The following is a 21,333-nucleotide window of genomic DNA, read 5'->3' on the forward strand; positions in this document are numbered from 1 at the left end:
TGTATTCATTATTTGTATACACTTTATTACCGATACTTCAATATTACATACAATGATTCACACTCCAAACAACAATAACAACATATCCACATATGACAGATACTCAATGTAAACATACACGCTAAACGTAATAGAGTAATACAATAATTTATTATGTGCATACCACAAGGTACCACAGAAATAAAACATACCATGAACTTGAACTACATGCAGCAAACGAATTATTTTAAAGCTCTGTAATATTTTAAAAATCGAATCGATGTGAAAACATCGATTCAATGCATTCGATTAAATCGGTGAATCGATTCTGCTGATCCGATTCGAATCGGTTCACAAAAATCGACGTCTCAGCCAGATTTGCCCAATGCTATTCGCTGAACAACATGACGTTTTCTTCCAGCGAAAGCTTCCGCGATGAAGAAAATCGTTGAAATTTACACAAAAATAGCAAAACAGTCAACAATAACTCAATACACATCCATTTTCAGCGAAATGCTATATTTGCATGACAACAATGCACTCCCATAACGAACGGCTGACCGCCGTCAAATATCAGAATTGCAAGCAGGATTGCCACTCTTCAAAACGGCTTGGCACATGCATTAAACGATCAATTCAAATTTCATTTATTTTACGCGATCCTTCCACCAGAGGCGCTAGTGTTCGATTACTTGGACGTTTGCCAGTGTACAAGTTGCTGAATGATGCAAACGAAAATTACAGGTGATTTGTGTAACAGTGTGCGTGTTAGCAAACGTCAAATCGAAATCCAACATGACTGACAGAGTCTTGCGTGGTTATACCAACAGGTGGCAGTGTGCTCTTGAAAAAGACACCGGGCAAAAGTTTTTGATGAATGAGATTTTTCAATTAGCATAGCATAGCATGTACCCATGTAACAATGCATGGGTCGTATTTTCTTCTTAACATTGCTGACCCTATAGACTACATACTCAATGACCATAAACTAAATGAGATTGTGCTATAGCCGAAAAAGAAGCGATATCGAATGCGTTCTCAATATCAAGAAATGCTACAAGAGCAATTTCTTTTGCATTAGGTGTTTTTTCGATCTTTTGAACTACCGTATGTAGTGCCGAGATCGTAGATTTTCCCTTTTGAAAGGCGAATTGGTTTTTTGACAAAGGCATTGCTTTCATAAATTTGTGATTTATGTACTCGCATAGTATCTTTTACATAATTTTAAGCATTGCAGAAGATAAACTTATCAGCCTGAAAGCTTTGGGCTTGGTTTTATCTCTCTTTCCTGCATTCGGAATGAAGACAGCCCGGATTTGGTATATTATTAGGTACATATATGCCCCAAAATCAGACTCGCCCTCAAAATCTCTACCAAGGGTGGAACCAGTGTTTCCTCCTCTTTTTGGATCAACGCTGGGAATATTCCATTCAAGCCAGGAGACTTAAATGGCTCGAAATTTCTCACTTTTTTAGATCCTGGAACCCATGATTGGATCTCTTTTAGATCTGAGACAGCAATTCTAGTGTCTTGGTCGCCGATGCTCGACTCAGGGATTGAATCATGGAAGTGGATCTTTAACAAGCCTTCTCTATGCTTTCACACATTAGAACGCTCCTTTGGTTAACTGTGTTGAATATTCAACGCAAGCGTATGCTTACGACATGCCATGTATTTATTTCACATTTTTAACGCCTTCTTCGAATTCATTTCATCTTCAAACTTCAATACCTACACAAATCCAACTTGTCGGTCAACCCTGATTGGACTGCTCCTGCATTCGCCGTATTTCATCCTGTATCCGCGCCAGCTGACTCTGCAGAACAGCCCCCACAGTGGCACTCGGTTCCACCTCGGACTCCGAAGCCGAATCCATCGAGAAGGAACCCTCCAGCTCGATGGCTGGTCTCCGATCGGGGCTCTGATCGATCAGAATCCGCTCCACTTCCGGTTCCAGTCGAACGTTAGCCAACCGGGAGGCGGTCGATCGCTTCTGTTGACCGGCGTCTTTCCGTCGTGCCGCCGGTTTCCCCGGGACTTTCATGCGGGGAACACTTCTGGCGGCCGATTCGTGCATCCGCCGATGTTGGTCCAACTTCTGCTGCGAGGATAAGGTCCGGCCGCATTCCTCGACAGGGCAGACAAATTTCCGGCTTCCTTCGTGTTTAGCCCGCACGTGGGCCATCAGGTTCCGCTCGTAGTCGTAAAATTTGGGACATCCCTCGTAGGGGCACTGGAACACTTCCTGCTCGGTACCTTCTTTGATCTTCTGGTGCACCAAGATGTGGGCCTTGAGGTTCTTCTTGGATCGGAACTTACCCTGGCAGATGTCACATTGGTACATAGTAACGTGCTGAAGCTTTCGATGGGCAACCAAATCCGTCCAGCGGGTGAACTCCGACGGACACGAGTCGCAACGGTGAATAGCGTGCATGGTTCGGTGGTGCCGCAGGGACTTAAGGTTCATGAATCCCTTGTCACAGTGGTCGCAGCGGTGCGGATATTGACCCGTGTGCCTGACGGAGTGCTGCTTCAGTTGAAGTTTCCGCCAAAATCGCTCGCCACATTCGTCGCAGGTCCAGGATTTGCCGAGAATGTGCTTCAGATCGTAATGTCGTCGCATATTCTGATCTGAGGAGAATGTTTTACTGCAGGAGGGGTGTTTGCATCGGATTAGGTTAGACGTGGACTCCGGCGCTTTCGTTACATGGTTCGATCTTATGTGACGGTTCAGATGGGCTCGGTTGGTGTATTCTTTGGCGCATCCTGGTTCCGAACAGCGGTATTCCCTCTAAAAGAAAAAGCGTGTAGGTAATTGTAATTTTCAACGTAAACCAAACAGTAAAATGTAGTGTTTGAGCTTCAAGTGACTCGATCAAGGGTTCAATATACATCTGATTATGAATTAGTTGTGCCATTTTGAAATGTTAGTCTAGACTCTTTCCAATCAAATTTAATCCCTGAACCTCTCTGGACCACTGTGCGCGCGCGCAATGAAGAGACTTACCACGCCCGTATGGAAAAACCGATGCCGGTCAAAATCGTCCTGTTTCCGAAAAACCAGTCCACATTCGGTGCAGCAGAAAGCCTTCTTCTCCTTGATTGTATCCGGTGCTTCCTTAAAGCCATTCTCATCGCCGCTGCCGCGATCCGGTGGAACTGCTTTATCCATGAAACCGGGCAACGTTTGCAATTCTCCCTCGGGTTCCGACGCTTGACTGGCCGGCCACGGGTCGGTATCACTGGATTCCACTTCACTAACCATGATTCTATGGCTTTTTGCGCTACTAATAATCACAAAACAACGGAATTAAACCAGAATAATTCCGTAATTATTAGATGGTATGTTTCCAGAGGAGCCCGGATCGCGCGAATTCACTTTTGGGAAGAGGTTTGTTTAGATACGCAAGCGCATCGCGTACGCACGAACTACCGCGCGTTTGAAAAAGTCGAGCAGCTGGTGCGCGTGACATAGGGTATGGTTGTTTTGGTATAAAATGAAGTGGCATAAAATTGATACCAGCAAAAGTGGCATAAAATTGATACCAGCAAAAGCCTTTTATGAAGCTAGTCAAACGACAGAAGTCTGTGCTCTGATGTTTACGTTTTCAATCATCATCTGGTTGATGATGGTTAATGACTGCGCGCAGGCCAAGCGTAGCTTTTCAAACTGGCTAAAACGAAATTGAGAATTTTTTTTATTTAAATTCTTTTCAGCCTCTAAGCGAGTCAATAGGCCATATGAATAAAGTTGAGTAAATACCCGGATAAAAAATTACCATTCCTTACAAGGTAAATATTATTAACATATGACTGGTTTTATTGTTCACAATAAAACACTTAGTAGATATAATGTTACTTTTTACAATAGAAATCAAGCTCATATAGTTCGTACAATGAGTGAACATTAGCTTTATTAGTGACTAATTGATTCGATTGTTTTCCAATAGTTCTATAATAATTTAAAGTTACTATCAGTGAAAATTAATTTAAGTTGTTTTTCAATAGTTGCAAAGTTCTCATGAACTTTTTATTAAAAAAGAGTTTATTTCTCAATGACACTTAAAAACAATTCGTGACAAATAAATAACAATAAATATTATTGTTGCTTGGATCATGTTTGTATAATCAAATACAAAATCACTTGACATATTTTTTTTTTATAATTTTCGTTTTAAATTTGAGTACAGTAGATGTTCCGGTTATCGAATGTTATACCCCAGACAGACATGTGATACGAGTGTGATTCCTGTACAACGGTACGCAGTGTCAAGAAAATTCTAACAAGACTGACTTGAACTGAGATAATTTTCAGTATGGCACTCATTTCAAGCGCAATTGTACAGTGATTCTTGTATCACATGTGTGTCATAAGTATTATTCGCTAAAACTTCAACGACTGACAGACGTCAAGCCGTGTTCGTAGAGGAAGCTCTCAATGAACAACTGAGGAAGTACTTATAGAAAACTAGCTGGAGCAGGTTTAGCCAAGTGAGCATGTTACGACAAGAAAAAGATGAACAATGATTTTTCTAATGTTTTCCAATAAATTAAAGGAATCTAGTAAATAGTAAACTACCATTGAAAACAAAACAAATACAATTAGTTTAATGGGGTCAATTGAACCGATGTTAAAATAAACATGCAATAATATTTGTTGTTATGTAAACAGATTTCGCCTTTGAAAAATCAAAGAATTCATATTTCTAGGTAACAATTTTCTCAAGCATTTACAGATATTAATGGCCACATGAATTTTGAACGATTTATGGTATGGATCATACGACCTGAGGTCTGACTTGTGATATTTGGCAGTTATTTGAAAAGATTGAAGATAGATCTTATCAACAGCTGCCAAGCAATACTTACCAGACAGACATTAGAGTGTTTGATTCTTATCATAAAAATGTGCATATCATTCTGGCGGACGTTAGTGCTCGTAAATGCTGGATATAAGTGTTAGCGAGAAATATAAATTCTATGGATTTTCAAAAGCGAAAACTGCTTACAAATAACAACAAATATTATTGTATTTTTATTGTAACAACGATTCATTTGACGCCATTCAATTTATTGTATTTGTATTGTAAGAACAATGAAAAAACATTAAGATACATTGTTTTCTTTCGAAAATTGCCCTAAAAATGTCTGATAAAAACACAATACATTCTATTGTTTTTCGCGAAAAAGTCTATGAAAATTTTCTCAAAATTTTATGGTTAAGATACATAACGACCACTATTTTTTATTGTAAAAGTGCCATTTACCATTCGCCGAATGGTATAGAACAATAGGGGTGATGGTGAGTGTGCTGTGTAAATTACACTACGTTTAATGGTGAATATTTTTCGAAATAATGATGTTGTAACAATAAAATTTATCATATTTTTATGATATTTTTTATCAGGGTACTCTTTACTAAATCTATGTGAAGCCGTGGAGCAAATTTCTGTGAATCTTCACAGAGATCCCTGCAGAGATCTGAGTAAAGAGTATTTACTCAGCTTTATTCATATGACCAAGCATATGACCTAATCGCAACGAAAAAAAAAATACCTAATAAATTATTGAGTTTTGTATTGCTTCTTCGACTGCTTTTGAACCTTTTTTGCCAAAATTTCTGATATCTCCAACTTGTCGAACTAGTGCCTTTCCAAAAATTACGCGACATTCCAGCAAAACAAACGTGCGTGGACTTCTGTCAGTTGACGCCGCTGCTGTGATCAGCTGTTCTGAAACGTCTCGTAAAATGGCTTATTTTGCCGAATACTATTTTTATTAGCGTTTTTTTTGCCGGAGTTTTTGCCCAAGAGTTAACCCTTTACAACGCATACTATTATGGAAATGATTATACTCATTGTGGTAGTCGGGTTCATTGGCAGATGATCACAGCAACCATGAAGTTGAGGAGACTGACAGCAGAGGGAAAACACAGTCATTGGAAGACAGAATATACTTACAGCAGTGATACCATGGACTAATTTCAAGACCTCGATGTACCAAAGAAAACGATCAAATTTTCGGTGACCAGTCCGGTACCCAATAAATATTCATAACCGTGTATTTTTTTCCGTGTAAATTGCCTTTTGTGTAAATTTTATTTAGCGTGTTACACTGATCTGACAGCTCTGACAATAAGGGACTAAACATAAATTACGTAAAGTGAGTACCGAGGATTGTTCACAATCTGCGAACTTGATTGCGGAAAAAATTGCGACCATGACGCCGCTGATACTATAATAATAGAATAAAAAATTATTACCTATCGTGGCTACAATATTTCAATAAATACCACACTCATGATTACATGTACAAACTCAAATAAATTCTTAAAAATCTAGGTGGCAATAGGTAAATCCAACGGAAGCTAACGATCCCTCCGCATCTGGTGGCAGGAATGAGAACCCTATGAAAAACGTGACTCCGCCAAAATTTGCCATGGCAAAGTGCACTTTTTTCACTTTTTCGTATCGAATTCCGCATCGTAGAGAAACAAACGAGCACTTTTTGGAAAGAAAATTTAATTCTCTTTCAGTTGCGCTTAGATCCGGTAGGTACTTACGAACAGTGATTAATTTGAGGAGCTTTTGCTATGCCTCTGGGAGGGCGATCTTCCGGATTTTTTGTTTGAAGGCCAATCCGATGTCCGTAGGTATGGGCATCGAGAATGATGATATAAGAAGCAATTGCAAATGAAAAATAGCAACTTCTAGAGCAAAAAATTAGTAAAATTTGACGACAAAAAAATAACTTTTTATGTAAACAAACGATTTTCTCCTTGTCTCACCAAGCGCCTTTACCATTGGGGATCATCTGGATTACCCTATATAGTTGCCACTGCCCGTTTACCCCAAAAACGAGCTTTTGATATGGCAATATAGTTGCCACTGCCCGTTTAGGCTACCAGCCCTGGTGGCAATACTCTTGACACTGCCCTTTTAGGCTTTTAGGGTACTTTCTTCTTTTGACTTCGACAAAAGGCCAGAAAAGAGATTTTACAGTGGATTAGGGCTTAACCCATAAAATAAACTGTGTACACTCAGAAATAAAAGTATACACGGAATTACTATTATTTATGCATTTTGTATCCGCATCTCTCTCACTCTCTTTCTGTTTTCATGCTATCCGCTGCTTCGTCTGGGTTGACAAATCACTTCGCTTCAACCCAGGCTAAACGGCAGATGGCATGAAAACAGAAAGAGAGCCCGAATAAAACGGTATCATACAAAAATCATACAGGTTATCATTTTTAGATTATTCATAGTATAATAAACTGGATTATAAATCAACCATACGACGAATCATATTAATGATATTGGTTATCATACTCGGAGTTTCAATGATAGACCGAATGGGTTGTTAAGTATCGTTACCATTCAAAAATGCATTTTTTCTCGAACAAAAATTTCGGTGAATCATTCATATTATAATCGTTTTATCATCGGCTTTATGATACAGGGAATAATAAAAACAAAATTGAAATATTTCACCAATTCTGCTTTACCGACACAAAAAAAGCACACCCCTGCGGACACTTGTCTGATTCTGTCAACTCTGCTTGTACCATCGCAGTCGTTGTTTACCTTTGCGTTGAGTTTTTTTTTTTACTTCGATGGAACGGGAAGGGAATCGAACTGTGTGATTGCTGGGATTACTGCAGTAGTTTTTCTCAAGTGGTGTTTACGCGCGGGACTACTTTGAACCAGTGCTCGCGGTCGGCTGAAAGGTGTAAAAGTTAACAAGGTGCTTATGGATAACTAAAAGTGCAATAGTGATGTGGGGGAAGTTTCCAAATGCTGTTCGCGACTTCAGCCGGAAAGTTTAATTAATCATCGCGAAATTTATCAAGTGCGACAGTGAATAATTAAAACGTGAAATGGAAATTATTATCCACAATGAAGGAGGCGAAGTCGACAGAAGATGCTGGAATGGCATTTAGTTTTCGTGACGTGGGGAAGTAAAATAACAGAAGTAGTATACAAAGTAAGTGGAGCGGTAAGTGATTTTCAAGGTAAATAAATCAATTTGATTTTTTTTTTTTGAATTATGGAACGTATCTGTACTTGGTAAGTCAAAATCACAATTGCTCCGTGTTCGGATTGTCTATGCTGACTATTCTGGCCATGCTTCAACGCTGATAACATTGAAAAATGTATCATTGAAACTTTTACTGTATCATTACAAGTATAATTATTATTGATGTAATGATACTCGTAGAATAATTAATAATCCCAATTTTTCACTCTAAATCATTGAATTATTCACTTATTATCAAGTGCATAATAATCATTCCATGAATAAACATTGTATGATATGAACGATACCGTGAATTGTATTTTTCTATTCGGGAGTGAGAGAGATGCGGATACAAAATGCATAAATAATAGTAATTCCGTGTATACTTTTATTTCTGAGTGTAGTTCAGTTCATGTCAACCCATAATTTGATTATTTCTTATATTTACCAAATCGATAATTTTACAATAAGTTTGAGCTAATTTTCTTCACGCGGTCAAATTTAGCCATTATTGAGACTACAAATGGCTCCCAAATTGTTGTTAAAGCTTTATTTAGCACCAAAATATACTAGGCGTTGTTAGTAATCCCAATTTTGAGTAAACCAAAAAAATAGTTCGTTATAAAATGTTATGAAACAGAAAAAAAATACAAACAGGAGGTGGCAATATAGTTGCCACTGCCTTATAAAGGGTGTGGCGCGTATGGTGCACACACATGCTATTATCTTCGCACCATTTACACTTTCATATTTTTCCTGAAAGCCTATTTGGCCTACCGATTTTTCAAGACGAAAATATTTTGAGATTTTGAGGTTATTGTTAAATTATTATTTTTTAACTTTTTTTCATAGAAAATTTAATTTTCCGTGCAACTTTTAGGAAAAAAAAAATTAATGTCTATTAAACTCCCTTAAACTCTTCTATTCTCAATTTAGTTGAAAATCGGAGTTTTCGACTAGCGAAGTTGGGTTTTTCTCCAAATCCGTGCGTCGGACCTAACTTCGGAAGTGGTGCGCTGTATAGCAAACCTGGTCTGCTATACAGCGCACCACTTCCGAAGTTAGGTCCGACGCATGGATTTGGAGAAAAATCCAACTTCGCTAGTCGAAAATTCCGGGCTTCAACTGCACGTACAATACTATAATAGAATGATTGAGGAAACATTTAAAATACGTAAATTGTTGCGATTAAATACAAAAGAAACAATGACATTCAAAAGGTGACCAAAACATAATTTTTTCAATGATTTTTATAAAATGTTAATACGCTTTTAAATACACCAAAAATCATTATGAGATATACAAAACAGTCCTAAATATCAGCTGAAAATATAAAAGTATTGATTGCCCGGGCAAGAAAAAAATCAAAAATGCTCAAACTATACCCCGTCTAAAGGCGGGGTTGGGTATTAGAGGGTTAATTACCATAACGGACAATCCAAACTATCTAATATTTGGGTCGATTTTACTCAAAATTTAGTATATCGAACGCGCTGCACGACGAGTTGGTTCTCGGCGTAGATAGAGCATCACTGAAAATCTTCGTCGACGCTGATTGGGCAGCTGACTCAAGTCTTGACTCAAGTGATCGGAAGTCAACATCCGGTTACCTGTTCCGTTTCGCTAGTGGTTCGATCAGCTGGAGCTCGAAGAAACAAACTTGCGTCACATTGAGCAGTACAGATGCGGAATACGTGGCGCTTGTGGAGTGCCTCCAAGAGTTCCGCTGGGTCCGTCGAATCCTGGATGATTTTGACATCAAGATGTCCTCGCCGGTGGTCGTGTTCGAGGATGTTGTCGTCGCGGTTGAAACCCGAAGTTTCCCCACACCCGACAATCGAGTTATCTCAAAATCCATACGAGAAACCTAACGTCGGACGTAGTGCGCTGGACAGCGGACCTGGCCCTCTATCCAGCACACTGTGCCCGACGTACGTCCGACACACGGTTTAGAAAAATCGATTTTCGCGTGTCAAAAATTCCGATTTTCAACTACACGAACAATAACGAGGCTGATCAAGCAGTCGAATTCACCCACCATTGGCCGCCGTTCGAAGCACATCGAGACGAAATTCCACTTTGTTTGAGATCTGCTGCAGAATGGGGAAATCGACATCCGCTATAGCCTTTCAAACCCGAGTTCAAACCTTTCAGTTTGACGGACTGCAACGGCTTCGTCAGCATATCCGCAACCATCGCATCAGTCGGAAAGTATATTATACAGTCCGGATTCGCTGGTTGGGTCACGACTGCGCCCCGATTAGCGAATCGTGTTCGTTCGTTGGGGCAACTGACAACTGATCAATATGCTCTAGACACACGCAAGTGACGAGAAATACGTCACGGAACACTCACATACTTGCGCAAACGTTCTGTATACAGGAGCTGTGATGCGACGGCGGTCAGACGTCAAACTCGTTTTGACATCTATTTTGACATTGACAGTGCTTTTTAGTTGGGTTTTGCCCCAACCAGTGAACATTCAACCATCGAGACAGCCCATCTAACGAGCTCTCAACGAACGAATCGTCACTGTATAGTTATGATGACGAAGCCGTTGCAGTCCGTCAAACTGAAATGTTTCCGTGAAGCTGCTGGAGTCCTTCCGTCGATGAGAAGTGTAGGAGATGACGACGTGAGGCGCAGCATGCCATGACATAATTTGAATTTATAACGGTAACCATGGTAACGCGCATGGTGCGCATAGCATTAAGATAGAGAAATAAATCTTCACTTTACTGTTGTAGCTCATAGAACACACACGTGTTTTATTTCATTATCCGATCTCCGGCCACTCCATTCCAATACATTTTACAACTCAAATGGGTAGCGCAATTAAAAAAAATCATTGTATAAAATTTTGTATATAACATGATGCAAAACCCGATTTTTCAGGCCTCTTTGTACACTTAAATAAATTTTGTTGTCGTTTGACCGAATCCATGGTAGAATTAAGAACTGTACCAACAATTTTCAACCGAATGCAAAATTCTGTTAATTGTACTGAAACATTGTCAATATTACCATGCGTGTATTACTGTTGACTTCCCAACTAACAATTGCAAGTCACAAACAAGCAAGCTTGCTGAATTGTTACTTAATAATGGTAATGATAGCTGAACTAAAATTATGCTCTACACATTACTGTTTAAATGATTTTTCAATTGAGAAAGTAGTCAATGTTCGACTTTCCTCATCGGTATCAACAATGATAAATTAAAACACTTTTCAAACGTTTAACAAGAAATTTATTCGACAAGCATTGATTCCTTAACAAAAGAGTTTAACAAAACATTTGTCTGCATCTTATTAAGCTGATGTATCGATAAGCATATGATCCTGAACAATGTGCCTTTCACTTGTCAAATAAACGCCTTCAGCCCGTCATAGTTTGACTCGGAACTTTGTTCGGATTATGGGATAAATCATGGCTAAAACTGTTTAGACAACCAAGTTATTAAAAAAACATTATTTTAAACGATTCATATAAAATAAAACAGAATAGAATTATATATGTAGTTTAACATTGAGTGCCAAGACACGTAATCAACGTAAAAATGAGGCTATTATTTATTATTATTAGTCTGTAACAAGGGGAATGACATATCCTTTTCTAACCGTAATATCCGCATTTATCCGTTTCTAACCGTCGCTAACCGTTGCTAAGCGAGCTGCTAAGTGAGCAGAAGTTAGACGCGGTTGGCAACGGTTAGAAACGGACAAATGCGGATATTCCGGTTAGAAAAGGATATGTCATTCCCCTTGGTCTGTAATAAGAAATGCTTTGATTATTATATTGTTCATCTTCCGCGGCAGTTCGATTATACGAGACGCTTGGATCGATGCATTTGACATTTCAGTGCTGTCTGTTTACTAAATATTGTTCCCACAGTCACCTAGATAACCAAACAGCAGAAATCGACACATTTCAAGTATCCCTAAACATCCTTATGCACAATTTATTGAACATAGTATCAAGGTTCCATGACAAAAGCATAAATAAAACAATTGCTTAACGGATCTTCAACTGAGCATGAGTAGATTGCCTGAACAGATGCTGTGAATGCACCATGTCCATGTCCAAGACCGTACCACAAATTGTCATACATTTTTAAAGATCGATATTTAATAATAAAAATAAAAACATATTCATATCGCAATTAGTACGTCTGGAAACAATATCTTCAATAAGGACCAACACTTTTTGGCCGCATTCGATAGAAGTTTTCTCACCGTGCGTTAAAAATACTGACAGCGGAATCAGAATGGAAAACACGTGTTTTGGGCTGAACAGCTGTTGAGTATAAGGCGTTGTTCAGTTGATTACCACGTGCTGTGCTAATTCACCACTGCTGAACACAAGTTCAGGAGTGATCATTATTGAGTCATGGGAAGATTATGTTTTGCTTTGGGTGCTGCATCTCACCATCTCTAGGATGGCGCAGATAGGAAGGCATGCGGCTGGCATTCGACAGGTCTCGAGTTCTAATCCGGATTTAGGTAATTTTATATGTACTTCTCATTTCATAATAGGTGTTCTCAACATGAGAGCAAATAATTACTCTCGTGAGAGTTCAACATTTTTGCATTTTTTTTATTTTCTATCATTTTTGCCAAAGCTGAATAACAACTTTCCTGTACATTTGTAAAACGCTTTGAACAACAAAAAATTAAGTTGGTGCACAACATGATGCTTTATAACTTCTCCAAATTTGTGTGAACAAAACCCGAACAAAGGTTGTACGTGAAAATAATTCAAATGTTATTAAACATTATGCTGAATAAATTCGTCATAATGGTGCCTGTTAAATGAGTGATTGCTAGTTGGGTTAAAACATTCTTGGTTCTACTATCTGGGTATTGTAATTTCGACCATGTAGACTTGAATGTTGCGCGTCTTAGATAAACATGGTCAAAAATACAATGTCAAAATAGTAACATCAAGAATGTTTTTAGTCAATGGTACTTTACGCATGGTAATATTGACAATGTTTAACAATTAACAGAATTTTGCATTCGGTTGAAAATTGTTGGTACAGTTCTTAATTTTACCATGGATTCGGTGGAAACAACAACAAAATTTATTTCAGTGTACGGCTCGTGCTCAAAAAAATTTTAATTACACTAGTTTACAGCATTTTTGAACTCGGTAAGCTGATGATCATTTTTGGTGTAGAATCATGCCCTGAGTTCTAAAACGAGAAGGAAAAAAATTACAGTAGAGCGGAAATTTTTTCGAGTTTCCATACAGGGTTGATGATTTGAAATCGATTTTTGTTCTATTTTTAAGCAAAGTCGCTTACTTCAAACATCTCATTCTCCGTAATCAATGCTCCGATTGAGCTGAAATTTTTACTGTAACTCGCCTACATATGATGTGTCAAATACACGTCGAGAAAGAATTTTTAAATTGTTATTTTCTTATTGAAAAAAATACTTTTCTTTGAAAAATTTTGGGAATTTTGCTAAAATTTAAGGAGATCGTCCCTAAAACTCGCCAATATCTTGAAATTCATCAATCTGACACAAAACCTGTATTCAGATGATCGAATGGTATTGTATTCAGCTTTCAATTTATGGAAAAAGATTTAAAATTGGTTGAACAAAACGCAATATATTTGAATTTCAGTAAATTACATATTTTGAAAAGATGTAAAGCTCGAAATTGAGCTAGGGTATTTTATCCAATAGTGGACCCTTAACCTATAGTGGACCCCTAGCAATTATTCTCAAATTTCCCGCTCGAATCTGCTTCTACCGGTAAACTTCCACCGGGAGACCATGGCTCATGTTCCTAGACAGCAGTTTCATGTGATAAAACTAGGCTAGAATGCGATAATTTGATTATTTTAGCAAATTTGGAAATGTAAACAACTCGAGGGGGTCCACTATTGGTTAAATTTAAGAGGTCCACTATTGTCACCGATTTAACATGGTAAGATAATACGATCTACCCAATAGTGGACCCCAACAATCCTATAGTGGACCCCGTGGGGTCCACTATAGGATAATTTGATCGAGATTTGAAATGATTATTTTTTGAGAAATATAAGGTGTTTTCGCTCGGTTTTTGTGTGTAATGTGTAGGAAAGATATAGAACTTGTTGTGCAACCATTGGTAAAGATAATTCAATTAGGATATCATAATGTTTTTACGATCAGAGCAAATTTCAGTTACTAAGGGGTCCACTATTGGTTAAAATACCCTATAACTGAAAAACTGTTCTACTTTAAATTTTTTGAAGGTCGGTTTCGAAATCAGCACTAAATTGTGCTTCAAAAATTTTGGTCGTTGACAGAAGTTCACGACTTTCGTTTTATTTTGTAAACTAGTGTTATTTAATGATTTAATCAACTTTTTGTAACTCGTTACATAAATAACTATTATTCCAGATTACTTTTATACCAACGGTGCTGAACCCACATTGCACATAATAGGGAACTGCATGAAATTCTCTCCTTCTCTTTCACTCTAACAGAAATCTTGTAAACAACAAGGCCACGAAACTTCAAAATCCCATACAAAATCAAAACAGTGCGGTGCCCTATTCGAGCAGTCACGAAGCAGCAACAAAAAGAGAAACGTCAAATATCTTCGCAGCGCAGTGCAGCTTTATTTACGTTTTGCCACCGTTTGATGAAATTTCGTGAAAACTCTGCAAACAATTTTCGCTAAAATTTAGTGTAAATCCGGTGCCAGCCAAATCGTGTCCACCATGGCGGGTGGTTCCTCACGGATTCCCATCTCGATGCTGCTGCAGGACAAGTCCAGCCTGCCGGAGGATGACGAAGAGCCGAAAAAGCAATCGCGCGAGGACTGGCGCAAGGCGAAGGAGCTAGAGGAGGCCCGTAAGGCTGGTACGGCTCCGGCCGCCGTCGACGAAGAGGGCAAGGACATCAACCCGCACATTCCGCAGTACATCAGCTCGGCACCGTGGTACTACAATACGGCAGGGCCAACGTTGAAACATCAGCGCCCGCAGGACGACCGGAAGAAGGAGTTTTCCGGGATAGATGAGTGGTACAGGAGGGGGGTGGACACGAGCAAGGTGGTGACCAAGTTCCGGAAGGGAGCGTGCGAGAATTGCGGCGCGGTGACTCACAAGAAGCGGGATTGTATGGAGCGGCCTAGGAAAGTGGGGGCCAAGTATAATGGGGCAAAGATAGCGCACGATGAGTTTGTGCAGCCGAAGATCACTTCGGATTACGACGGGAAGCGCGATCGATGGGCTGGGTACGATCCGGCCAACCACCGGGAGATTGTTGAGGAGTACCAGAAGATTGAGCAGGCCAAGCGGGAGCTGAGGGCTCAGAAGTTGAAGGAGAATCCGGACGGAACGGATGAGGAGGACGGGGAGGATGGCGACGAGGACAAGTACGTGGACGAGGTGGACATGCCGGGAACGAAGGTAGGTGGTTCTGGTGGCGTTACGAGGAAAATTTGAATTTTGACATTCCTTTTCTCTGCAGGTTGACTCGAAGCAACGGATTACGGTACGGAATCTCCGCATTCGTGAGGATACGGCGAAGTACTTGCGTAACTTGGACCCGAACTCGGCTTACTACGATCCGAAGACCCGTTCCATGCGTGACAATCCGAACCCGAACCTCAATCCGGAGGAGACGGACTTTGCCGGGGAGAACTTTGTCCGCTACTCGGGCGACATCCAGAAGCACGCCCAGGCGCAGCTGTTTGCTTGGGAAGCGCACGGCAAGGGCGTGGATGTGCACGTTCTGGCGGAACCGACCAAGCTGGAACTGCTCCAGAAGGAGTACGAGAAGAAGAAGGATCAGTTCAAGGACGACGTCAAAAATACGGTCCTGGAGAGGTATGGCGGAGAGGAGCATCTGAAAGCGCCCCCGAAAGCTCTACTCCTAGCCCAGACGGAACACTACGTGGAGTACAACCGATTCGGAAAAGTTGTCAAGGGAGAAGATAAACCGATCATTCGGTCTCAGTACGAGGAGGATGTGTTCACCAACAATCACACCAGCGTCTGGGGATCGTTCTGGAAGGACGGCGTCTGGGGATACAAGTGTTGCGAGTCGTTCATTAAGAACTCGTACTGCGTCGGAGACAATGGCAAGTCGTCCGGGTTGGCCAGGCCTCCGCCGTCGGAAACGGAACCGATTGCGGGTCCTTCGAGGATCACCACTTCCGAGTATCAAAAGCAGGAGTTGTCTGCGGCCAATCAGAAGCAGACTCAGAAGGATAGCGGGAAGGAGGGAAAATCTGGCGAAAGTAGCAGCAGCAGCAGCGAATCTTCCTCCGATTCGGAGTCGGAATCGGAAGAAGAACGTAAAAAGTCCAAGAAGTCCAAGAAGAAGCGCAAGAAGGAGAAACGCCGACAGAAGCGAGAGGAGAAGAAGCGACAGAAGCAAGTGGAGAAGGCCAAGGTGAAGGATAAGTTGCAGCTGGCGCTGATGGCTGAGGAGGAACACCAGAAGCGTGCCGTCGAGCTGCTCAAGATGGACGAAAGGAAACGACCGTACAACAGTATGTACGAGGCGAAGGCACCTACCGAGGAGCAGATGGAGGCGTACCAGATGAAGCGTCGGCGGGACGAGGATCCGATGCTGCAGTTTATGGAAAAATAAGTGAAGCAGTAAGGTAAGTAAGATGTAGGGTAGGCGAGCTAGGTGTAACAATGTTCTGATCTTGTGCAACAGAAGGGAGTTTTGTTTTGTCGAAGAAGATATCACCATCCGTAAGAATTGGAGCCCTGGAAGTAGGTAAGTATTGAGATGTGAAGAAGAATGTGAGACTTGTCTCGTCCGTGTAGCTAATAGTCAAGGAAATCCTTTTGGAACTCAAATAAGCTGATCATGAAGCTGAAGTGTCCTGAAATTGTGGGATTTTTCAAATCAACTACTATCAACGAACCTAATACAGAGTGAAATCTTAAAGGTGAAAACTTCCCTGGTGATGATCCGTATCAAATCGTAGTAAAGATATCCACCGAGAATCCTGCAAAGAATTAGATCCGCATTATAGAATTATTGATTTAAACAAAGTCCTGGAGAAAATTCGTACTTATGTAATCCTGGAGAAGATTTTCTCCGAATCTTGTAAAACATTTGAACTAAATCCTTGAGAGATGTTAAACCGAAAATTCGTACCAAATCCTGCAAGCAATTCGAAACGGATGCCAAAGAGAATGTTTGCCGCATTTTGGAATCGACTCACAATAACTGCCGGAAAGGATGAAATCGAACTTCAATCAAATGGTGGAGAAACCATTGGAAGAGAAGTTGCATCTGGAAATTTACGAAATTTACATCCGAAGCTTGGTCAAAAGCCGGAGAGTTTGTGATAAAATAGAAAGCTACAAAAAATGATGGAATTGTCTACAAGGTGTTTCCCATCTCCCCGATGTCTTGCTAATCATTTGTATTACTGAATCAGATTTGGTTTGCTTTAGTAAAATAGATCTCCAAGCATGAAGAATCATTTATTAAAATTCGAAAAGCTGTTGAGAGGACTGATGATAACTGGATGAACAAGATTATATCATCATTCACCTAAGAGCTGTGCAAGGCTCTGCAAGTGTTGTTATCAAAGTAGTCATAGGTATAAGCAACGTCAACCAATGAACTTACATACTAGCTTTAGAGTACATAATGTTACCATAGCAACGCCTAGCAGCGCGTATCGCAGTAGGCGGTTGAATTCAAATAAAATTTGTCTCATTAGTATCTAGTCAACGAACCAAACCAGACGTTTTCTTTTACTCTGCAAAAGGTTATGGGCCCGAGGCTGGCCATAGCCAGAAGAAAAGTGAAAAAGTACAAATTTTTGCGATGAACCGTCAGCAGCAGAATGGAGCAAGCGCAATCGGAGCTGGATTACCGGGTGCCGTGGGTGGAGCCGGAGTGCCGGCCGCTGGGAACGGACGGATCAGCGCGGTCGCCATGCCCATCATCGAGAAGCTGAAGGGACGCGAAAATTATTCCACGTGGGCGTTCGCGATGAAAATGACGCTCATTCGCGAGGGCACAAGGTACGCGGTATCGCCCCCGGCGGGGCAGCAAGTTGACGAGGAGGTTAATTTGCGAGCGTTGGCCACGATTTGCTTGAGCCTGGAGACGACGAACTACAGCCTGGTGCAGGACGCGAAGGACGCTCAGGAAGCGTGGGAGCAGCTGCGGAATGCTTTCCAGGACAACGGCCTGACGAGGAAAATCGGCTTGCTGCGAAAGTTAACCTCGATTAGATTGGACGAATGCGGCAGCGTGGAATCGTACGTCGACGAGCTGATGTCCACGGCGCACAAACTTGCGGGAATTGGCTTCAAAGTGGACGACTCATGGCTGGCTGCGTTGTTGCTCATGGGACTTCCGGAGCACTATGAACCCATGATAATGGGACTCGAGGCATCGGGCACTGCGTTAACGTCGGACGCGGTGAAGGCAAAAATTTTGCAAGATGTGAAGCTACCGAGTGGACCGAAAAACGACGGCGCCGACGGTGCGTTGTACTCCAACCCGGCACGACGACGACGTGGTGGCAACGGTGGCACACCGAAGAAGTACGACACGTGCCACAACTGCAAGAAGCGGGGGCATTTTGCAGCAAAGTGCCCACAGAAGCAAACCCCACAGAGGACGTCTGGCAAAGCTTTGTGCAGCGTTTTCGCGATGGGTGAGGTAAGTGGTGAGGAGTGGTACTTCGACTCTGGCGCCACGTGCCACATGTCTCGGAGTGGCGACGGCTTTGTGAAGCAACAGCACATGGCGCACCCGGTTGGCACGGCGAACAACGGCAACATGATGTCTGTCGCGAAGGGTCTGGTCAAGCTGGATCTCGAAGAAGGCCCCATCGAAGTGCAGGAAGTGCTGCAAATTCCGGAACTGGCCACCAATCTACTTTCGATCAGCAAAATCTGTCAGAAGGGACTGACGGTGTTTTTCGACGCGGAGCGATGCGAAGTCCGCGAGAACGATGGGAACGTGATCGCATCCGGCACACACGTGGGTGGCCTATACAAGCTCAACCGAAACAACGAGCAGGCGCTAATGGCACCGAGCGCATCCATCTGGCACAGGCGGCTAGGTCATCTGAATCGCCAAAGCTTGCGGAAGTTGGTGACGATGGCGGACGGCTTCGAATTGCGCGATGACGCTATTCCGGAGTGCATCGCTTGTATCGAGGGTAAGCATGCACGTAATCCTTTTCCTTCCAGTGCTTCGCGAGCCGAAGGGCTATTAGACTTGGTACACTCGGACCTGGTAGGACCCATCGAAGTTCCATCTCTCGGTGGCAGCCGTTATGTGATGACTTTCATCGACGATGCGAGCCGGAAAGTGTTCCTCTTGATAAAGTAGGTCTTACTCAGGCGAGGTTCGGGCAACTAATGACAGAGTGTATTTCAAAATTATCATGACTTACTGCGATCTATACAATTCAACGATTACTTAGTTTCTAATATTCCCCCTTAATCTTGAATTATAGAATTCCAAGGGTCGTCATCGCATCTTCGAGCTTCGCTACTGGAACCGCCTCGGTGAGAGCATCCGCTATCTGCTCGTCCGTCCTGACGTGTTCGAGTCCAATGATGTTCTGCGCCAGCTTCTCACGCACAAAGTGATGCCGGATATCAATATGCTTGCTGCGCGATGAATATCCGACCTCCTTCTTCGCTAGATGCACAGCACTCAAGTTGTCGCAACGGATTTGCACAGCTTCGGACACACCATGCAGCTCCTCCCGTAGTCCACGCCACCCCATGGCTTCTTGGGTCGCCGCCGAAACAGCCATATACTCCGCCTCCATTGTGGACAGAGCGACAGTGGCCTGCTTCCGACAGCTCCAGGATATCGCACCACCAGCTTGCTTGAACACGTAGCCGGTGATCGATCGACGAGTATCGGGGTCGTTTCCCCAATCGGCGTCGCTATAGCCGACAAATGCTTCCTCGGAGTCCTCGGAGTAGGTCAACTTCATCGCCTTTGTAGCTTTGAGATACCGCAGTATCCGTTTGGCCGCCGTCCAATGCGCCTTGCCTGGATTCTGGCAAAACTGGCTGACCATGTTGACCGCGAAACAAATGTCCGGTCTTGTCGACTGCGCCAGGTACTGCAGACTTCCCACCAGCTCTCGGTATGGCACGCTTTCCATCTGCTTCCGTTCCTCGTTGGTGTTCGGACACATCTCCTTGGTCAGCTTCTGGTTCGGATCAGCAGGCGTCGCAACCACATTACAATCGGCCACATTGAATCGTTGCAACAGATCGTTGATGTAACTCTCTTGATCGAGCATTACACGGCTGCCGTCTCTGGTCACTCGCATCCCAAGGATTTTGTTGGCCAAACCGAGGTCCTTCATTTGGAACTTGGTCATCAGTTCCTTCTTTAGCCTGTCCACCCAACGCTGGTTGTTTGAAAACACCAACATGTCGTCCACATATACGGCCACAATCAGGACTATTCCGCCTTCAATCTTGAAGTAGACGCACGTGTCGTAGGCCGACCGCTTCAGACCAATGCGTCGCAGCTCGGCGTCCAGCTTCTGGTTCCACACCCTGCTGGCTTGCTTGAGGCCATAGAGTGCTTTCCGCAACCGACAAACTTTCCTGGGTGATTCCGGATCGACGAATCCTTCCGGCTGAACCATATATATGTCCTCCGCACCTAGATCGCCTTGTAGAAACGCCGTGACCGCGTCCAGCTGATGGATCTTGAGATTCATCTTGGCTGCCATCGACATCAAGTACCGTACTGTAGCGTACCGCACTACGGGCGAAAACGTTTCGTTGTAGTCGATGCCTTTGACCTGGGAAAAACCCTTGATGACCAGGCGGGCTTTGTAGCGCTCCACGGTTCCGTCCAGGTTCGTCTTCACTTTGTAGACCCATTTGCAACGTAGAGGCTTCCTTCCGTCCGGCAGTTCCATCAACTCCCACGTTTGGTTGTCCACCAGAGCCTCGTACTCCGATATCATCGCTTCCTTCCACTTGTCGCTGTCATGCCGGGTGACCGCTTCTCGGAACGTGTCGGGTTCATGCGCCGCTCCATCGAAAATCTGTTCGGGTTGGGAAACTATCTCAGGAAAAGTGCTACAGCTCATAATATAATCACGATACTTGCCTGGGATAGTGTGCTCCCTCGCACTGCGCCTTACCAACAATTGTGGGTCCTCTGATTGTGGAGGGAGCACGGAAGGTTGGGGTTCTTCATCGATGATCGAATCTGCATCGCTGTAGACCGACTCGTCAAGGGGATTCTCGCCGCCAACGGCGCCTTCGGCTTCATCGTCGTCTTCGGCTGGCTCGGTCTGAATCACCAGCTCGCTTCCTTCCGCATTCGGTACTCGCTCACCCCTCGTTGTCGTGTGCTGT

The 21,333-nt window shown here is 42.5% G+C and overlaps 2 protein-coding genes across 2 annotated transcripts; one reads left to right on the plus strand and one right to left on the minus strand.

Annotated features, from left to right (window-relative positions):
* Positions 1-1,598: 1,598 nt before the first annotated feature.
* On the minus strand, positions 1,599-3,386 carry LOC109428464 (transcription factor IIIA). Its single transcript, XM_019704228.3, has 2 exons — positions 2,988-3,386; positions 1,599-2,771 (listed from the first exon to the last, which is right to left on the minus strand). Exons 1-2 carry the CDS (start codon positions 3,243-3,245, stop codon positions 1,734-1,736), a joined length of 1,296 nt encoding a protein of 431 aa, XP_019559773.3. The 5' UTR covers positions 3,246-3,386; the 3' UTR covers positions 1,599-1,733.
* An 11,181-nt stretch (positions 3,387-14,567) lies between these two features.
* On the plus strand, positions 14,568-16,668 carry LOC109428465 (pre-mRNA-splicing factor Slu7). Its single transcript, XM_019704229.3, has 2 exons — positions 14,568-15,405; positions 15,467-16,668. The coding sequence occupies exons 1-2, from the start codon at positions 14,713-14,715 to the stop codon at positions 16,592-16,594; spliced, it is 1,821 nt and encodes a 606-aa protein (XP_019559774.3). The 5' UTR covers positions 14,568-14,712; the 3' UTR covers positions 16,595-16,668.
* The last annotated feature ends 4,665 nt before the right edge of the window (positions 16,669-21,333 follow it).

The sequence above is a fragment of the Aedes albopictus genome, chromosome 1 (assembly GCF_035046485.1).
Source record: "Aedes albopictus strain Foshan chromosome 1, AalbF5, whole genome shotgun sequence".
Classification (NCBI taxonomy): domain Eukaryota; kingdom Metazoa; phylum Arthropoda; class Insecta; order Diptera; family Culicidae; genus Aedes; species Aedes albopictus.